This window comes from Eschscholzia californica, unplaced genomic scaffold, assembly GCF_041429995.1.
Source record: "Eschscholzia californica isolate CP2 unplaced genomic scaffold, dmEscCali1.0.p SCAF_3, whole genome shotgun sequence".
Taxonomy (NCBI): domain Eukaryota; kingdom Viridiplantae; phylum Streptophyta; class Magnoliopsida; order Ranunculales; family Papaveraceae; genus Eschscholzia; species Eschscholzia californica.
Window position 1 is genome coordinate 57120691 of NW_028238420.1, and position 19313 is coordinate 57140003.

Below are 19313 nucleotides of genomic sequence, written 5' to 3' on the forward strand. Positions count from 1 at the left end.
GACAACTGTTAAGGCTTGGACGTAAGAACTTGTTGCTTTTGAATTTAATTGTCATGATATTTTCTGCATTCTATTAAAAAAACTCCGCTTGATTTCCCAAAAGACCTCGGGTTTGTGATTTACGCAAGGAACTCTTATTTTACTTGTAAACGTATAAATGTTAAAAATTAATTTCGACTAAGAGAAATTCCAATGCAAGGCTCAATCTTAGAAATCTAAGTGTCACCATAAGATTTTTAAAGTTTTTTTCTTGAAAGCTCTCTCAAGTGCAAAGTTCAATCGGAATCTCTAAGATGATGTAACAGTAGTTATATAGAGATAAATCAAAAGGACACTCTAGACATAAAATCATTAGAATGTTCTCATAAAATGTTGAGTTTTTTCCTATTTGACCCCTACTTTGTGACCAACTTCCTTTATTGCTTCATATTTTTCGTAAATTCAAATATGATTCTCTTTGTTAAAAAGGTTGTGAATTCGGTGCGAGCCCACCGAATTTACGAAAAATTAACTACTGAAGTGAATTTCGGTGGACTCGTACCAAATGGTCTCTCGTGTTTTTAGTGAGTTCGTACCGAATTCAAAATATGACCCTTTTAACCGGAATGGGGCTTATAAAACTTCCGGATGGTTATTTGATCACACATAGGTAAGCGGGTCCCCCATACCGACCGACGCTAGGGATTTGCTGTTGATAACCAGTCACAGTTCATAATGAAGTGTCTGTGGGGCCCCTAGATTTTCATCTTTTTTTTTTCTTTCTCTCTTTTCCCTTTTCCTCTTTCTTTCTCAGTTTCTCTCCTTCTCCAGTCCTACCACTCTACCCAAGTAAAATCCATTCAACCTTCTACCCTTACTACCACCCACTTCCTTAATTACCCCCCTCTCTCTCTCTCTCTAGATCTCCTTCTTCCTTCCCACTCTTCTTCTTCTCCTGTACTACTACTGTTGATGCACTTATAAAACCTAGAGAGAGAAAGTGTAAACAGAGAGAGAGATATGGCTGTGCATCATCAGCCTGGTGGTTTATGTAAACCAGTTGTATTGAAGTTTGCAACAGCTATTCTGGGTATTTGTTTGATTGGTTATATATTAGGTCCTCCTCTTTACTGGCATCTAATGGCTGCTCTCACTCATGACTCTTTATCTTCTTCAACTTCTACTTGTCCTCCTTGTCTTTGTGATTGTTCTTCTCAACCCCTTCTCTCCATTCCTCAAGGTACTTCTTTTTTCCCCCTTTACTTAAATTTTAAGATCTCTCTTTTATAATTCTTTCATTTCATATCTACTTCAATTTCTTTTCCCAATTCTGAAAATCTTGCATAATTAAGTCCTCTTCACAGATACTCAAATCAGCAAATTACTTTACTGCTTTTCACAGATCTGACTAAATTCTAGTTGAATTAGAGCTTTTACAACTTGGGTATATCTCTGATTGTCATCTTTTGTCATAACTGATCGAATTTTAGTCAATCTCTGATACTTTAATAGGAATACTAAAGTGAATATAGTCACCCAATTTTACATATTAGTACTCCATTTACCCTTATTTGAAGAGAATTTCTCAGAGATCTACCCCCAATTACTATAATTGCCCTAGGAAGAATCTACCCAAGTGGTTGTTTAACTTAAATGATGTGCTAGTTACTGTAAATTTCGAAACCTTGATAAAATTATAGGCTTCCAATCAAAGTGATTTGTTTTCGGTGTTATATGGATTTAACACTCATATCCTGTCAATAACCTGTATATGAATGAAATGTTGGGTTGTCTAGTTGCAATTTAGACTCATTACTCATTGAAGTCTTTTAGTCTCTGTGAAAATCTTGAGTTTTCGCATCTGTAAATATTCACGGCATAAATAGCATCTAGTAGAAGTGGAAAATAAATAGGTAAGAAATTAGAGTCTCTTCATTGAACCTTTTCTCCTTGTAGAAAAAATGGACAAATGCTCGGTTCTTCTGCCCGACCTATTTGGACTTTGGGACTCATTGTATTCGTACTACTTAAGCAGTATACAAGTTGAAACCGTTCTTGCGTGCTAAAACTGTGGTCTGTATATGTTTAAGGGCTACGGACAGCATCTCCAAAGTTCTCTCTCAAGTCAACACATCTGAACTTGAAAGTGAACTTTATGGTTAGATAAAAGTTTAAGGACGAGATCTAATGTAGTTCCGAAATGCTAGAAATTAGGAACTAATGAATGTTATTTCTATAAACATAGATGCCGAGGAATACTTCTTTTGAGGTTAAGAAGTGATGCATTGTTTAGTTCCCAAAAAGACAGGTTTCAAGTAGTTCGGAAAGGAAGCGAATTCACTCACTGTTGTGGTGAATTATCCATATTCTTCTCTCTAGTTATGGTTTAAGATTATATCATCTTACCTTATATGCATTATATCTACTAGAATATATGATATCATGATTTTCCTTCTATTCTTTGATACCAGCCAGGTAAATGAAGTACTTATATCTTTTTTCCTTTGTGTATCGAATTCCTTGCAGGATTGAGCAACAATTCATTTACAGGTTAGTTTCCTTTCTGTAAGTTATGCAAAGCTGTGGTATATTGAGAAGTAGCTGTATATCTAATCAACTTGGGTCGTGAGTCCATCCGAGTGACTAAGGAGTCACTCGACCAAACACTCGGCTAAGTATATCTAGAAATTCTATATATCGAAAACATAATATGCGTGCAAACGTATATAAGTCGAATCTTGCTTACAAATGCACAATGTTTGTTGTTATGCTCCGCAGATTGTGTGAAACATGATATGGATGTCAATGAAGACATGGAGAAGAATTTCGCGGAATTACTCTCGGAGGAGTTGAAGCTACGAGAAGCTGAAGCTCTGGAAAGTCAACGTAAAGGTGACATGGCATTACTTGAGGCCAAGAAAATGGCATCTCAGTATCAAAAAGAAGCAGACAAGTGTAATTCAGGCATGGAAACATGTGAAGAGGCAAGAGAGAAGTCTGAAGCCGCATTAGTAGCACAAAAGAGGTTAACTTCCATGTGGGAACTAAGGGCCCGTCAACGAGGCTGGAAAGATGGGTCGACCAAGTCCAAGTAGAAACACACCCAAGGCCCATTAATATTTATATATCTGAAGAAAACCCTCAAAGAGGCCATTTTAGTACAAACAGATGACAGATTTGGGAGAAGTATCGAATTTTCTCATCCCCATCTCTTATACTCACCTATCCATTTAGTCTTGTTTAGATTCATGAATCTGATCAACTGGTTTAGGGTTCTGATTGAACAACGTATTGTCTGTTATAGTTCGTGTAGGAGCATATATCCGTCCTCTCCTTCCCATTTGAATCATGTTCATTTCTCTAAAAGACCGAAAATGTTGATTTTATCTTTATATGTTAATGAAATATGTTCTACAAGATAGCGAACAATTTGTATTTTTTTTTCTCAATTGCAATTCTATTAAGACCGTGAAGATGATTTCACTATGTAGAGGTATCTTTTTACCACTACAGTTTGTATTACATAATATATAAATCGAACACCATTAAATCTACAGAGTTCAAAACTATGGAAGAATGAGTATTGACGTCTATTTGTCGTAGAAATTCTTTTTGCAGGTTATATTACTTTCCTAGAAGCTCCATTGCTTCTACAAGGGTAGCTTTAAATCTTACTAGATCAAGTCGAATATTCTGCCCATCGACGTACATAGCTCTAGAAGCATAATAACCTTGCCTGTGTATCGACATTGGGTCACTGATAGAAGGATGGTCTCGACCATATTTTTCTAGAAGCGAGCTCTCTTCTGGATTTATACGATACTCCAAATAATGCACATTCATTTCGCGGACTGGATCACCGAAGTAAGCGGTGGAGGGCCATTGTAGCCCTAATGGCACCACTTGAACAAGCACCGTCCCTTCAGCCATGAAGACTGCATTAGTAATTCCCGCACCATGAACTCCCACAAGAACACTGCAAGAATTGATCTCAGCAGAAAATTTATCCAAATTCGACATTCGATTAGGTGTTGCAATTACTACTTCATAACCTAGGTCCTTGGCTAGAGCTACTATTTCATTTTCGTTCAAGAACACTCTTGATCTTCTACGCGAAATAAGTACCAAAACAGGTTTCTTTGCCCCAGCTGCATTTGATATGTTCAAACTGTATGAATGTCTTAAAAACCTTCTGAAATCACCCATGGAGTATCCGCCAGGAATTTCTCCACTATTGATGGCGAGATTGTCGTGGTATCGGAGACCAATCACTGCTCCCGGAAAACAATGAACTTTTCCATCTTCAGCTGAATTGATAACATTGTGGCGAGACAAGTGGGTCAGAATCCGACGATATCTTGTTACAAACCATGCCTTGAAGTCAACGATCATGAACTGAACTTTTGACTGGAAGAAATGGGTTGTTAGAAACAATGGGACGATGATGTCATTGAATTCATGAAACATGTTCCCGGAGTAGCCACCGGTTGAGAAAACAACGGCGGGGACGTCATGGGTAATGTCGCACGGAGGTGGGGGCATGATATTTACGCCTCGGAGAATCAAAACTTGCTTTACCAAACTCATGGCAGTCACGTCTTTCTGCAAGGCGTATGGTCGAACTGTCGTTTTAATGGGAGGTAAGTCCTGGTTGGATGATAAGTAGACAGTCATGGTTCTAGTATCAATCCTCACAGGATCTCTTGAGACACAAACTTTGGAATGAATAGATTTATCACAAGAAAAGCCTGTCTTTTCCAACTCACTTCTATCTTTCCCTGTTTTCATGTAGTTACATTGTCAAAAAGCATACTCTTATAATTGCAGCTACTAGGCATTATATTACTATATAGTAGCAGGTTTTCGACAGGGCAGTATAAACGATAAGTAAATGAATGAATTAAGCTTCGAAACACACCTCGGACGAGTCTTCGGAGAAGAGGAGTTACAGAGTCGCCTCCTTCATCACCCATGACTAAGTTGTTGGTTCCATTATAATGCATCCTGCTACCACCTATAGTCCAATCTGACATTTGATTCTTCCCTTCATTCATGCGTAAAAACCATATATTAAAATTTATATACTCATTAGAAAACATAAAATGATGGGAAAATAAAGATACATACATAAATCAAGTGACTCTATGAAATGCTCTCCAAAAATCACAGCATATAACCAAGGAAGAAGGATAAGCAGTAGAATGAATGATAGTGTTGCAGGAATGGGTAGCTTGTTTCTTGATTCCTTCCCCATTATGACTAATTAAAGTATTTGATCCGAATCGGTTTTAAATGATAAATGCATTTGTTGTTATTGTTGATGAAGAAGAAGAGTTAGCTAAGAATTGAGTTTGATTTTTCGCCCAATTATCCGTGTTGATAAAAAATGATATTGTTTCCAAGAAAGATACCTTTAATTCCTTTCTATATAAAATGACACAAAAATGTATCATCTTCGTCATGCCTTGCACGTAGTAATCAATTTGTATAATTTTTTTTTATTGATTTTCTAAAGAAATAACTAGTATATTTATTTTTGAAAGAAAAACAAATCGAGACAATTAATGATTGGAGATATTTGAACTCTTACCAATTAAATGTGAAAGAGTATACGAGGTCCTTCCAAGGTTACGTGTTAAGCTAAATATCTTTTCTACCTTTAACAATAAAAATCTTTTACGAGAAATAACAATTTCATGTTAGAATGACATTTTTTTTATTTTGACCATGAAAATACTTTTATGGTATGTTAGTTTAATCTATAAGCATTTCGGTTTAAATCTCACCCTATCGATATCGATATGGATATGGATATGGATGGGAATCAAGCAAGTTTGGACGCCCACGAGTGATCTTCCTTCAGCTTTGGGTTGGTCTCCTCAATGGCTAACAGGATAATTGAGTGAATCGTGCGGGTAAATTTGAAAACCCCACTGCTTAAACCAAAATGTTCGTCTTAATTTAGCAAAACTTTGTATGAAATGTTGGCAACAATAACATGAGATATTTCACAGAGTTGACTCAATAATGAGTTAACCTTGTAATATTCGATTCTCCTCATATCTTTTATTTAGTTTTGATTAATTTTGAAGATTGTTGAAAAATGAGCTCTAAATTATGCTCACAAGAAAAGCCTTCCTAAGATGGTCGCTCTTTATTGTATTAAAAAAAATATTTTTCTCTTTTTCCTTTTTTTTTGTTCGAGTCCACGTCCAAAATTAATAAAGTTCCCCATCAACCTTAGCAAGAACTAATCCACCTAAATCCTTCAGTGGTAAGGGGGCAAATGCTAGAAATTACATTTATAAAGTTCCCCATTATTCCTTTGGATTATTGGTTAAAAGGATATTTTGTAACATTTTAGAGCACCCCATTGGTAAGTCGGCTCGTGGCCTTTTATCACTCTTTTTTTTGTTGAAAGGGCGATTTATTACTCTGTTCCCTATCGATTGGTTCGGATAGATATGCACAATTTTTTCTCATATTACAGCATATACTTAATAGAAAGAGTTTGTATCAAATAATGTATATACTTCTAACTTTCGTGTGCTAGAATGTCTCCTAATTAAAAAAGTAAAATGTGCTTCTCCTCGCTAAGCTCATAATTTTTCCTGAAAAGGGTGTTCGTTGTCCAAATGATAAATTTTTGAGTGAAGACCAAATTTCGAATATGTCTTGGTTAAAAAGATATATAGCCAAAGTTTCTCATTGTATTTCATCAAAAAAAAAAAAGTTTCTCATTGTAAAGATTCTTGGCAAACTTTAAACATGAAGCTAGAGCCCTTAGAAAAAGCCAGTCCAAACGCCCTTCGGACAGGGTAGTCCGAGGTCTGTGCTGGGTTTGAGCAGTCTGGACTAGGGCCAGTCCAAACGCCCTCAGATTGCCATGTTCGTGGGTATCAGACTGTTCAGTGACCCATGGAAAGTGTTAAAGAGATGGGTAGCAGATGGCAAAATCTGGGGGGGTGGGGGGGGGGGGGGGGGGGGGGGGTGTGCTTATAGACTCTCCCTTAGAAAATTGTTGAATATTTTGTTTTGAAAAGAAATTTTGATTTGGGGCGCTTCTATCAGCTTCTTTGAACATAGTTATTGTATTGAAAAATTCTTATTGTGCTTGTTTTCCAGCATGCTTATGATCATAGTTGGTTTCTGTGGCAACTCAGCCAGTTATCCAAATTGTGTTGGTTTTTATACCCAAATCCAAAGCCACAAGGCTCCTTGAAGTTTTAAGCTTTAGATGGAACTCACCCTCGGAGATAAGTTGTTATCGGCTCTGATACGACAGTTGTGACAAACTTAACATTTTCGATATTGTCTAAGGCCCAAGCCAAAGGGGTACAAGATTTCATTCTTGAATAAGGCTTAACGAGCCACCCCAAGACACTTCGTTACTTACAAAGTTTGAGCTCAAACTGACCATTGGATGTAAGCCGCCTTTGGCTTCTAATACCGCTCGTAACGACCCATACCTAAGCTAGGAATTGCACCTACATAGAGCCTAGACTCCATACACTTCCACACGAGGTAGGCTACTTTTAAGGAGTTCATTTACCATATAACAAAGTGAAGCTTCAAATCTTAGCCAACTTGGGTTCTCTCAGATGGGTTTCCCTATAGATTGAACCAGACAATCAATCCAAAGACAAAATGAATTTCTGTAAACAATAACTTATCAAGCCTAGCAAAGCTATTTCCCCACAAACTTCCCCTCTTTTACTTTGTTCATGCCTGTTTTTCTTGTTTCTTTTTCGAGCTTCCATAACCAGACGAGACTCTTCAACTAAATTTAGGAATAACACTCGAATCTATCATACAAAAGGAAAAGGTCACTGCTGTTTACCTGCATCCTGAGGATTGTGCACAGCAAGCATGGAGTTCGAGTCAAAGATTTAAGGTTCTTCTGGGACAACTTTAGAAAATGTTGGTGAAGATGAACCACTATATTTGGTTGGCACCGGTGTACTCTTTGGAGATTAACGTTTTGTCGCGACGAAACCGTCTCTATCCCACTCTTTTGTGAATGACGAGCTCTGATCGTTGTCTTCATTCTTGAACCAAAAATTCAACAAACTTATGTAGTGGAGAAGCAAACCTGTAAAAGGTTTCAGATAAATGCAGGCTCAAACCGTTTTTGCAGAATCTGTGAAACCGAAATGTTGGTGAAGGAACATATATGTCTTCTCCTTTCCATTTGAATCGTGTTCATTTCTCTAAAAGACCGAAAAATGTTGATTTTATCTTTATATGTTAATGAAATATATTCTACAAGATAGCAAACAATTTGGAACTTTTTTACTTTCATTGCAATATTGTTAAGACCCTAGAGATGATTACACTATCTAGAGGTCTCTTATTACCACTACAGTTTGTGTTACAGAATATATAAATCGAACACCATTCAATTTACAGAATCGAAACTACGAAACGAATAATGAATGAGAGATCAAGTCGAATGTTCCATTGCAGAGAACTTTTTGCAGGTTTTCTTCAGAGAGCGGAACTTCTCCGCAACTTACTTGCGGAGAAGTTCCATTGCTTCTACAAGGGTAGCATTAAATCTTACAAGATCAAGTCGAATGTTCTGCCCATCGACATACATGGCTCTAGAAGCATAATAACCTTGCTTGTGTATCGACATTGGGTCACTGATCGCAGGATCATCTCGACCATATTTTTCTAAAAGCGAGCTCTCTTCTGGATTTATACGATACTCCAAATAATGCACATTCATTTCACGGACCGGATCACCGAAGTAGGCGGTGGAGGGCCATTGTAGCCCTAACGGCACCACCTGAACCAGCACCGTCCCTTCAGCCATGAACACTGCATTAGTAATTCCCGCACCATGAACTCCCACAAGAACACTGCAAGAATTTATCTCAGCAGCAAATTTATCCAAATTCCACATTCCAGTAGTCGTTGCAATTACTACTTCATAACCTAGGTCCTTGGCTAGACCTACTATTTCATTTTCGTTCAAAAACACTCTTGTTTTTCTACGCGAAATGAGTACTAGAACAGGTTTCTTTGCCTTAGCTGTATTTGATATGTTCAAACTGTATGAATGTCTTAAAAACCTTCTGAAATCATCCATGGAATATCCACCTGGAATTTCGCTACTGTTGCAGGCGAGATTGTCATGGTATCTTAGACCAATCACTGCTTCCGGATAACAGTGAACTTTTCCATCTTCAGCGGAATTGATAGCATTGTGGCGAGATAAGTGGGTCAGAATCCGACGATATCTTGTGACAAACCATGGCTTAAAATCGACGATCATGAACTGAACTTTTGACTGGAAGTAATGGGTTGTTAGAAACAATGGGATTATGATGTCATTGAATTCATGAAACATGTTGCCAGAGAAGCCACCGGTTGAGAAAACAACGGCGGAGACGTCATGGGTAATGTCACACGGAGGTGGTGTCATTGTTTTTTCATCTCGGAGAATCAAAACTTGCTTTACCAAACTCATGGCAGTCGCGTCTCTCTGCAAGGCGTATGGTTGAACTGTTGTATTAATGTGAGGTAAGTCCTGGTTGGATGATAAGTAGATAGTCATGGTTCTAGTATCAATTCTCACAGGATCTCTTGAAACACAAACTTTGGAATTAAGAGATATATCACAAGAAAAGCCTGTCTTTTCCAATTCTGTTCTATCTTTCCCTGTTTTCATGTAATTCCATTGTCAAAAAGCATACTCTTATAAACCATAAGTAAATGAAGAGATTAAGCTATGAAACACACCTCGGACGAGTCTGCTGAGAAGAGGAGTTACCGAGTCGCCTCCTTCATTACCCATGACTAAGTTGTCGGTTCCATTATAACGCATCGTGCTACCACCTATAGTCCAATCTGATATTTGATTCCTCCCTTCATGGAGTAAAACCATATATTTAATTTTATATACACATGAGAAGAGATAAAATGATCGAAAAAAAATACAGATACATACATAAATCAAGTGACTCTATGAAGTTCTCTCCAAAAGTCAAAGCATATAGCCAAGGAAGAAGTAGAATGAATGATATTGTTGCAGTAATGAGTAGCTTGTTTCTTGATTCCTTCCCCATTACTAACTATAACATTTGATCCGATTCGATTGTGAAATATAAATACATTTGTTGATGAAGAAGAAGAGATCTAAGAATTGAGTTTGATTTTCACCTAATTATTTGGGTTGAATAAAAATGATTTTTTTTCCATGAAAGATACCTTTAGTTCCTTTCTATATTAAATTGAAAGAATCTCATGCCTTGCACATTGTAATGAATTTGTATAATTTTTAATGATGTTTACAAAGAAAAAAAATAGTATTTTTATAAGTGAAACAAAAACAAATCCAGACAAGATCAAGGAAATTTGAGCTCTTACCTATTTAATATCAAAGAATTTAGGGTCTTTCCAAAGTTACATTTCTTAAGCTAAATATTTTTTCTACTTATAAGAGTAAAAGTTCAAACCACTCATTAAGGTCAACATTTTTATGTTTAAAAGGGAAAGAGTTTGATGACCTTAATATGTAGTTCGGAACATATTTTAGGAAAAGTTCAAGAATTTAGGACTTAACATTTACCGGTGTTCTTAAGATCACGTTTGGTGAGCATGAATGGAATGCTACCAGAAATAACAATTTCGTATTGCCATTCTCAACAATCACAATACTTCACTATATTGATTTATTTAGTCAGGAATAAATTTGGCAAACAAGAAATTGGGCCGAAAACCAGTAGTAATTCGGCAGTTATCGCTTCACCCAACAATCCAACGACTGCAAAAAATTAACCTTCGTCGGGCTTTAGGTCATTAGCTTCGTTGGGCTTTAGACCAATAGTAATTCGGCAGTTATCGTGCGTATCACATCGTATCGATGTATCAATATCTTTGTAATGATCATTGTAAACAATCATCTCAGATATGTAATGTCTACATACATGTTGAGAGATAGGAGTACTTAGTCGGGGCTTAAGTCAGGCTTTACCAGAACAAGTTCGAGAAAAAAACTATGAGATTTACTTGGACGGGGTGTGTAAGCAACCCCTCACAAGAGTGACTTGTAGGATACTATACTTAACCCCAGGTCGATTCGATGAGTGTCTAGACCTAAACTATTGATGCGAGACCACACATAAGAATGTGGGCACATTTCAGAGGGATGATAGCTTACTAGAGAAACTAAACCCTAAATCCGGCAGTAACACTTGAACAAACGCATATCGACAGACCACTGAAAGCTAGCCAGATACTTGTCTTTCTCAACTAATAAAAACAAATAAATAAGCCATCCCTTGTCCTACAGGCATGTTAGGATAATCCCACATTAGTTGTGGAAGAAGGGGCATGAGGTGAGTTTATAAGTGTGGGAAAAACCTTACCCCTTGTGCTAGCTTTGGGGTGAGAGAGGCCCAATACTACCGAACAAGCCAGGTGGTTGAACACTTGAACCTACCATCTGATGAGATACAATCTTCCACTCAAACACAAGGAGATATACTCGGTCATGCATGAACATAAGAGAGAGATACAGTTGAATAAACATGGACGACAGAAATTATAAAAATGAAACATGAATCTAGAATCCTCTGTGTCAACAGAGCCTTGGGTGAAGATGTGGTATTTACGTTTCCACTGTGATCATATTCATGCTCTTTCTCAACACTCGAGATTAATGCATAACCTCTCAGAGCAACAGACATTCATAGAAAGGCTAGTATGAATTTATGAAACTACTTCCATATGTATCAGGCTGGATGAATATAAATAAAGAGAGATTCTTCAATTTTGTGTACCTTGTTTCTACTTCAAATTTTCGAATAAAGTCTCGTATGATGTCTCGGTGATAAGGAAATTTTAGACTCGAAAACATTAGTAAGCAATTTATGCTTACATGTACTTACATAGTAATTTCGAGACGAGGGTTCAAACTCAAAATAACGTAAAGCACTTCACATAAGGTTTATGTTTGAAGAAATAAGCACGAGTGTAGGGGAATATACTGACAAGATGCATGAATTTACAGATGAGAAGACTAAATCTACTCCTGCCAGTCCCAGATAAGATGTCATATCAACTCCGAATCTTCCTAAAAGCATCTGTTTAATGATTTTGTTAAGGTAACATTAAAAAAAAAATGTCTATCCCATAATGAAAGAACATAAACCTAAACAGAAAACAACAACACAGTGTGGAATGAAATCATGAAAGAAGATTCTTACCTGAACATATTATGAGGTCCAATTGAGCTGGGCTTCCAAATGAGGCTCTCCAATACAACTAAAGCACACCAAATAAAGTCGGTCTTGAAGCAGTTGAAACTGTAGTGCGATCCTACACGAGTTTGTGCGATTACTGATTAGAAACTATGGGAACTATAAAAATATCTAACTAAACCTGACATCCATAAAATCACGAGAAAACATAAATATAGAGAAAAACACAAATAATTTAGGATGAGGAGTTCTTGCAAGTATGACACTGCAAGAGAAAAAACTTAAATGAAACCATACAAGCAATACAACCATTACATTGATCTCCACCACCTGAGATGAAAACAGCAGAATCTCAAAATCTATCGCAACAATAAAAACGAAGACCTGAAGAGTATTATCAACCAATAAAACAAGAAAATCATCACTTTGAGTAATGATGTTCCAAGTGAGCACAATCTTTGTGTACTAAAACTTGTTCATTTAACCTTAGTACTCACAAAAACTCAATTTCACAAGCACCATTTTCATTTTCGAACTTATCAGATATTACATAATAGGAATCACAAATCCCACATGGTTCAAGTACCAGTAGCAACGCTAACAGCACTCGCTCCCGTAACTCATGGTGGATATGGCGCATTAAACCAGTCAATCACCATGGTTCAAGTGCCGGAAGCTTAACTAACAATACCAACAATGGAGGAGGATATGGACCTTACAAAAGCTCCCTTCATTTAGCACAAGTAAAACATGGTACCGTAAAAGTTCATATAATAAACAACTCTTTCACTTCCAAACTCAGAAAATATCTTAATAGAAAAGGCAAACTCTTCCATTTAACAAAATGGTTGTGGAGATTTGAGTTAGAACAAGGCAAACTTTGGGCCAAGGTTATCTCTGAAAAGTATGGATCTCAGTTATCAAATTGGAAGGCGAACAAGAAGAAAAGGCGATACGGTTGTGGCGTATGGAGGGGCATCCAAAATAAAGTCGATAGGTATCTTAATCTTACAAAGTGGAAGCTCGGCAATGGAGAAAAGATTAGCTTCTGGAATGATATCTGGATTGGGGACAGCACTTTCAGGGATACATTCCCAGACCTTTACCTGATCGCTCGAAACAAACAGGAGACTATTGCGGGATCCTGTAGCCTCATCAACAACTCCTGGGAGGTAAACTTTCGTCGGAATCTTAATGATTGGGAAATTCAGAGAGTTGCTGATCTCCTGGCCATCATTGAGTCTAAGCACCTTTCAACCGAAGCAGATTGTAGGGTCTGGAGGGTCAAAGAGGAGGAAGCATTAAGTGTGAAGAATTTTTATTTCAGAGTCTCTAGCAAGGAAGCTCAGTTAAGCTCTGCAACAATCAAGATGATATGGAAAAATCCCTACGAGAATTAATTTCACAATCTGGGCAGCAGCATTGCAAAAACTGCCTACTGTGGACAATCTGAAGAGAAGAGGGTTGATCCTGATCAATAGATGCGTGGTGTGCAAATCAGAGAAGTAATCGATAAATCATACTTTCCTCCATTGCCAGGTAGCAAAAGACTTGTGAATTTCTTCCTCAATACCTTTAAGTTTCAATGGTGTTGTCCAAGATCTTTGGACCAGCTACTGGAACAATGGTCGGGCATGAAAGTAAAAAAAGTCTAGGAGGTGTATTTGGCTTCTAATTCCGGCGGCTATAATTTGGAATATTTGGAAGGATAGGAACAACAAGATCTTCAAGGAAGCTAATTTGACAAGCAAGGTCGACATAGAAGATATCAAAGAAACTATATTCGCTTGGTCTAGGATTGCTATAGAATTCAAGGATGTTTCATTTTTTGACATGGTTGTTAATTGGGATACTTGGGTAATGTAACAAGTTCCCCAAGTTTTCAACTTTACTTTTTCATTGTATATTCTTTCTTCTTCTTTTTATTCAATCTAATCTTTCAAAAAAATATCTTATTAGAAAAGAAGACAATAGAGTATAGGAAGCACAAAATCCCCCATGTTCAAGTACCAATAGCCTAGCTAACAACACCCGCTCGCGCAACTCATGGTAGACATGGCGCTATAATCCAGTCAACAACTATAGTTCGAGAGTCGAAAGTTTAACTAACAATACCAACAATGGAGGAGATTATGGGCCTAGTAAAAACTCCTTTTGTGTAGGACAAATAGATAAGCAAACAAGATAATACAGTGTAGGAACCAAAAAATCCCCCATCATTCAAGTACCAATAGCTAGCTAACAAAGAGAGATAGGTTGGACAAAGAGAGGGTCAATAATGTTCTGGACACTGGTAGAGAGTTAGGGTTTGCTGGGTTCCCTAATGAAAAGATGGTTCTCGCGTTAATTCAGGAGGAGAAGATATCATTACAGAGCTTTCAAGAGGGGACTAACGAGGATGTTCTTCCATTATCGGTCCCTCCTATTGTTGTGATTGTCCCTGAGTTTATTCACTCGCAAGTTTCTAATGTGGAAATCTATGAAGGGGAAGAGGCTAGGCAGATAGCCAAGATTCTAGCTGAAAGAAAAGAGCAAAAGGACGGTTCCTCAAGTGGAAAGAAGAGAAATTCAGGCTTTTTTAGAGAACTCAAGCAGTTGGAGTGGAGCATGACCGTGCCTATGAAGAAGACCAAGAGGATCTCATGCTAGAGTTCGTTCGCTGGGGTTTCTAAGTTCCCATGTCTCTGAATATCCTGCGTTGGAATGTGCGTGGGTTAGGTAAACCAGCAAAGCACTTGGCAGTTCGGTCTACTATTAAAGAGTTGTCTGTTTCTTTTGTTTGTTTGCAAGAGTCGAAAATTTCCCGTATGTCTCCTCTTATGGTTCGGTCGTTGTGGGGTAGGGGGACCATGGATGGGTTGATAAACCATCCATTGGTGCGTCAGGGGGTATCCTTTGTATATGGAACTCTGATGATTTTGTCTTAGTCGATCAATATATAGGCTTGTGCTCAGTTAACTTGGTTATTTGTAATAGAAAAGATGGTTTTAAATGGTTGTTTTCTGGTGTGTATGGCCCGTGCAAGAAAGAGAAGAGGCAAGATTTTTGGGCAGAGTTGGACTTGGTTGCACCCAAGTGGGATTTGCCATGGTGCATTGGTGGGGACTACAATGTGGTCAGGTTTATTCACGAGAAAAGAAACGGCTCCAAGATCACGAGCAGCATGAGAGGGTTTGAGGATTGGATCTCTAAGAACGGTCTCATCGATCTTCCAAAGCTTGGGGCCGAGTTCTCTTGGTCCAGCAACCAAGAAGATCCTGCCATGAGTCTGCTGGATAGATTTCTTATTAGTCCAGGCTGGGAAGTCAAGTTTCCATCGTTGGTTCAAATTATTCTGCCTAGACTAGCCTCGGACCATTCCCCAGTTCCTTTGAGGACTGAGTTACCTAAGGCTCAGCCGGCTCCCTTTAGGTTGGAAGAAATCTGGATGCCGAGGAGGACTTTCGAGACAACATTAAGCAGTGGTGGAGTGAGTGCACCCCTAGTGGAACTCATAGTGAGGTTCTGTGGAGGAAGCTCCAATTCGTCAAAGAGAAACTCAAAGTCTGGTCGAAGGAAAAATAAAGAAGTTTGCAGGCAAGGCTAAAGTGCTTAAAAGAGAAGATTGGAGCTTGGGACTTAGAAGAAGAGAGGTGTAATTTATCCCCCCAAGTCTTCGAGGATAGAAAGTTGGCTAGGGTGGAGTTGGACAAGTTGTTGAACCTGGAGGAAATAAGCCTCAGACAGAAGTCTAGAGTCCAATGGCTTAAAGCAGGTGATAGAAACTCGGCTTACTTCCACAAAATCATCAACTGTCGGGCTAGAAGGAATAGAATCAGCTTCTTGGAGAATAATGGGATGATGATTTCTGAGGATAAAGAACTAGAAGTGGCTGCCAACAATCATTTTAGCTCTTTGTATACTGAGAATAGATTCTGGAGACCCTCTATAGAGAATATGGAGCTGCCTAGGATCAAGCCTGAGTGCAATTCTTTCTTAGAAGCTGAGTTCAATGAAGAGGAGGTTAAGACAGCCATGAGGGAGTTAGCTAGTGACAAGGCTCCAGGCCCTGATGGGTTCCCCCTTAGCTTCTACATTCGATGTTGGGACATTATAAAACAGGAAGTTATGGCTATGGTGCAAGAATTCTCGGAGACTGCCAGGTTAGAGTGGAGACTCAACCACACTTATATTGTTTTGATTCCTAAAAGGGAGGAGGTCAAGTCATTCTCGGATTTTAGACCTATTAGTTTGGTCAGTGGGATCTATAAAATTGTGTCCAAGGTGCTGGCTTCTAGGTTGAAAGTGGTTATGGATGACTTAATTTCTCCCTTCAAGGTGCTTTCGTGGCAGGTCGTCAGATTTTGGATGGTATTTTGATAGCTAATGAGCTTATAGACTCGAGAAGAAAGCAAGGGGATCAAGGGCTGGTTATCAAAATTGATTTGGAGAAAGCGTACGATAGAGTGGCATGGGATTTTCTGTATCAGGTGATGGAGAAGATGGGATTTGGTTATAAGTGGCGATCTTGGGTGTTTGGGTGTGTTAGCACGACCTCTTTCTCGATCCTTCTTAATGGAATCCCTTCTAGGCCGTTCCAAAGCTCTAGGGGTTTGAGGCAGGGGGACCCTATATCCCCTCTGTTGTTTCTTTTGGTGGCTGAAGCCTTGAGCCATTGTCTCCGCGAGGCTGAGGGTACAATGGGTGCAGGGTTTTAAGGTGAAAGAGCATGGGACAGCAGTTTAACCATCTCCAATTTGCGGATGACACGCTTTTTTTTCTTAGAGGACTCGACGGCCCAGGTAGCTAAGCTGAAGGATATCTTGATTTGGTTTGAAATAGCATCAGGCTTGAAAGTGAACTACTCGAAGTCAGTTATAATGTCGGTCTTCCGAAATGCTCCTATGGCGACTCAAGTTAATGCTTTAGGCTGCGAGGTGGGCACTTTACCCTCTAACTACCTTGGACTCCCACTCGGACAGTCGTATAAATGTAAGGCTGTCTGGGATCCAGTAATTGAGAGGGTGAATAGAAGATTATCCTCGTGGAAAGCAAAAACTCTTTCGAGAAGTGGGAAGCTTACTCTTATCAAGTCGGTCCTCTCGGCCCTACCTCTATATTATCTGTCCCTCTTTAGTATGCCGGCTTCAGTTCTCAAGGTGATAGATAGAAAGATGTGCGACTTCTTATGGCATGAAAAGGAGAACACCAAGAGGATCCATTGGGTAGCGTGGGAGGTTGTGCGCAAGGATCTAGAGGAAGGGGGGTTGGGTATCAAGAACTTAAAGAGAATGAATGATGCGTTGCTCACTAAATGGTTGTGGAGATTCGCAGTAGAAAAGGAATCTCTTTGGAGAACCATTATAGATGAAAAGTTCGGGAGCTCTCGTGGAGGTTGGAGTCAAAGTAACATTAAAACTCCGTTTGGGTGTGGGTTGTGGAAGGGGATAGCAGCTAGAGAGAAGCATTTTCTCAGCCTTACTAAGTGGGTCTTGGGAGATGGGAAGAGTATTAGCTTTTGGGAGGATGTATGGTGCTCCCAAAATCCGCTCAAGGAGAGATACCCAGCTATCTTTCACATATTGGTTTCCCAGCAGGATTCGGTCCATAGCCATTTTAATAGCTCTCTAGGCTCTTGGGAGATTCGTACGAGGAGGAGCTTAAAAGATTGGGAGATCCCAATTTTTGCTGACTTACTGAGGGCTTTGGAACAATGTGTGCCTGTTGAAGATAAGGAGGATGTCAGGGTGTGGGTTAAGAATGGAGAGGAGAAGCTCTCGGTTGGAAATTGTTACTCTAGACTCAACCCCATCTCAGATCAGTCTCCAGATATGTTTGATTACAGTTCCATGTGGTCCAGCAATATCCCTCCTAGGGTGAGCTTCGTGGTCTGGGCAGCAGCTCTAGGTAAGCTGCCTACGGTGGATAACCTCAAGAGGAGAGGTTGGAATATGCCTAACAGGTGTGGGAGGAGGTGCAAAGAGGAGGAAGAATCTGTGACCCACTTGTTTATTCACTGCTCGGAGGCAGATAAGCTTTGGAAGTTCTTTATTGGGTCAGTTGGTGTCTTCCTGGGTCTCTAGTTCAGCTCTTAATTCAGTGGAAGAAGGTCCCTATGAAGAAATCAAAGAGAAGCCTCTGGTCCCTTGTTCCTTTTGCTATATGCTGGTGTATATGGAAAGCTAGGAATGATGGAGTTTTCAAGGACTCCCTTCCTGCCTTCCAGGTGGGGGAGGAGGATGTGTTGGGGGTTCTATTCCCTTGGAGTAGGTCCTTGGGTTGGGCCAGGGCTTACTCTTACTTAGATTTTGTGTCGAACTGGGGGGGCCTTTTGAGTAAGATGATTGTTTGTCAATATGCTGATAAGGTTAAAGCTGCACCTAACAATCCAATCCAATATTCAAACTAAAAAAAAATGCTCGACCTAGAATCCTACATAACCAATACATTTACGCAATAGGTAAAAGACCCCTTGAGATCGAAATCAACATAGCAACTAATATATAGTAGATGAATGGGGAAAAAGTTAACAGAACTAAATAACCATGAGCTATTCAGGAATTTCCTTCTGTACACTACCCTTATTGAGTTTGCGTTAGCATCAACAAATATTTAGAGAATGCATACAGATACAAGTCCACTCGAACATGCAACTTTTGAAGCCTCATAAACTCACCTAGCTTTTGAATTCGACCTCTAGTTCTAGATCTGCAAATTTTTTGATGAAATTAGAGAATATGACATACTAGTTGCTACACCAGTTTATGGCACACGTTCGCAATCAGAAACTCATGCTTTTTTATTTATCCCAGAGAAAGGTTCAACAAAGTCTACCTGTAAGAAGTGAGAACATAAACCCAAACATAAAACAACAACACATTATGGAATGATATCATGAAAGAAGATTCTTACCAGAACATATTATGAACGTCATGACTTTGATTTATGACGTTCCAAGTGAGCACAATCTTTGTGTACTAAAACTTTCCAATTCAGTAGTGAAATTAATATCAACCACCATGGCTTAAGTGCCCAGAGCATAACAAACAAAACCAACGACGGTAGATAATATGGGCCTAGCACAAACTACTTTTGTTTAGCACAAAGAGACAGTTCTTTTAAACCTTATTACTCATAAAAACTCAA

General features: G+C 38.9%; 3 protein-coding genes across 5 annotated transcripts; 1 reads left to right on the forward strand and 2 right to left on the reverse strand.

Annotated features, from left to right (window-relative positions):
* Positions 1-721: 721 nt before the first annotated feature.
* LOC147552281 (transmembrane protein, putative (DUF1068)) lies at positions 722-3396 on the forward strand. Its single transcript, XM_086669252.1, has 3 exons — positions 722-1219; positions 2506-2529; positions 2758-3396. Exons 1-3 carry the CDS (start codon positions 1000-1002, stop codon positions 3072-3074), a joined length of 561 nt encoding a protein of 186 aa, XP_086525378.1. The 5' UTR covers positions 722-999; the 3' UTR covers positions 3075-3396.
* Positions 3397-3443: 47 nt separating this feature from the next.
* On the reverse strand, positions 3444-5379 carry LOC147552282 (alpha-1,3-arabinosyltransferase XAT3-like). The gene is made up of 3 exons (XM_086669250.1): positions 5107-5379; positions 4898-5023; positions 3444-4757 (listed from the first exon to the last, which is right to left on the reverse strand). The coding sequence occupies exons 1-3, from the start codon at positions 5231-5233 to the stop codon at positions 3604-3606; spliced, it is 1407 nt and encodes a 468-aa protein (XP_086525376.1). The 5' UTR covers positions 5234-5379; the 3' UTR covers positions 3444-3603.
* A 2872-nt stretch (positions 5380-8251) lies between these two features.
* Positions 8252-12306, reverse strand: LOC147552283 (alpha-1,3-arabinosyltransferase XAT3-like). 3 transcript variants are annotated; one of them, XM_086669258.1, is made up of 4 exons: positions 12195-12306; positions 11980-12071; positions 9727-9852; positions 8252-9645 (listed from the first exon to the last, which is right to left on the reverse strand). In XM_086669258.1, the coding sequence occupies exons 3-4, from the start codon at positions 9809-9811 to the stop codon at positions 8492-8494; spliced, it is 1239 nt and encodes a 412-aa protein (XP_086525384.1). In that variant the 5' UTR covers positions 9812-9852; positions 11980-12071; positions 12195-12306; the 3' UTR covers positions 8252-8491. The 3 variants fall into 3 exon arrangements, with proteins under 3 accessions (XP_086525384.1, XP_086525383.1, XP_086525382.1); XM_086669257.1 differs by lacking the exon at positions 11980-12071 and having other exon boundaries at positions 12195-12270; XM_086669256.1 differs by lacking the exon at positions 12195-12306 and having other exon boundaries at positions 9935-12071.
* Between the last annotated feature and the right edge of the window lie 7007 nt (positions 12307-19313).

Coding starts and splice junctions, on each gene's coding strand:
- LOC147552281 (XM_086669252.1), top strand. CDS start 1,000: ATGGCTGTGCATCATCAGCCTGGTGGTTTATGTAAACCAGTTGTATTG. Junction 1,220..2,505: donor CCTTCTCTCCATTCCTCAAG/GTACTTCTTTTT, acceptor AATTCCTTGCAG/GATTGAGCAACAATTCATTT. Junction 2,530..2,757: donor GAGCAACAATTCATTTACAG/GTTAGTTTCCTT, acceptor TATGCTCCGCAG/ATTGTGTGAAACATGATATG.
- LOC147552282 (XM_086669250.1), bottom strand. CDS start 5,233: ATGGGGAAGGAATCAAGAAACAAGCTACCCATTCCTGCAACACTATCA. Junction 5,024..5,106: donor CATAGAGTCACTTGATTTAT/GTATGTATCTTT, acceptor GCATGAATGAAG/GGAAGAATCAAATGTCAGAT. Junction 4,758..4,897: donor TCTCCGAAGACTCGTCCGAG/GTGTGTTTCGAA, acceptor ACATGAAAACAG/GGAAAGATAGAAGTGAGTTG.
- LOC147552283 (XM_086669256.1), bottom strand. CDS start 10,052: ATGGGGAAGGAATCAAGAAACAAGCTACTCATTACTGCAACAATATCA. Junction 9,853..9,934: donor CATAGAGTCACTTGATTTAT/GTATGTATCTGT, acceptor TACTCCATGAAG/GGAGGAATCAAATATCAGAT. Junction 9,646..9,726: donor TCTCAGCAGACTCGTCCGAG/GTGTGTTTCATA, acceptor ACATGAAAACAG/GGAAAGATAGAACAGAATTG.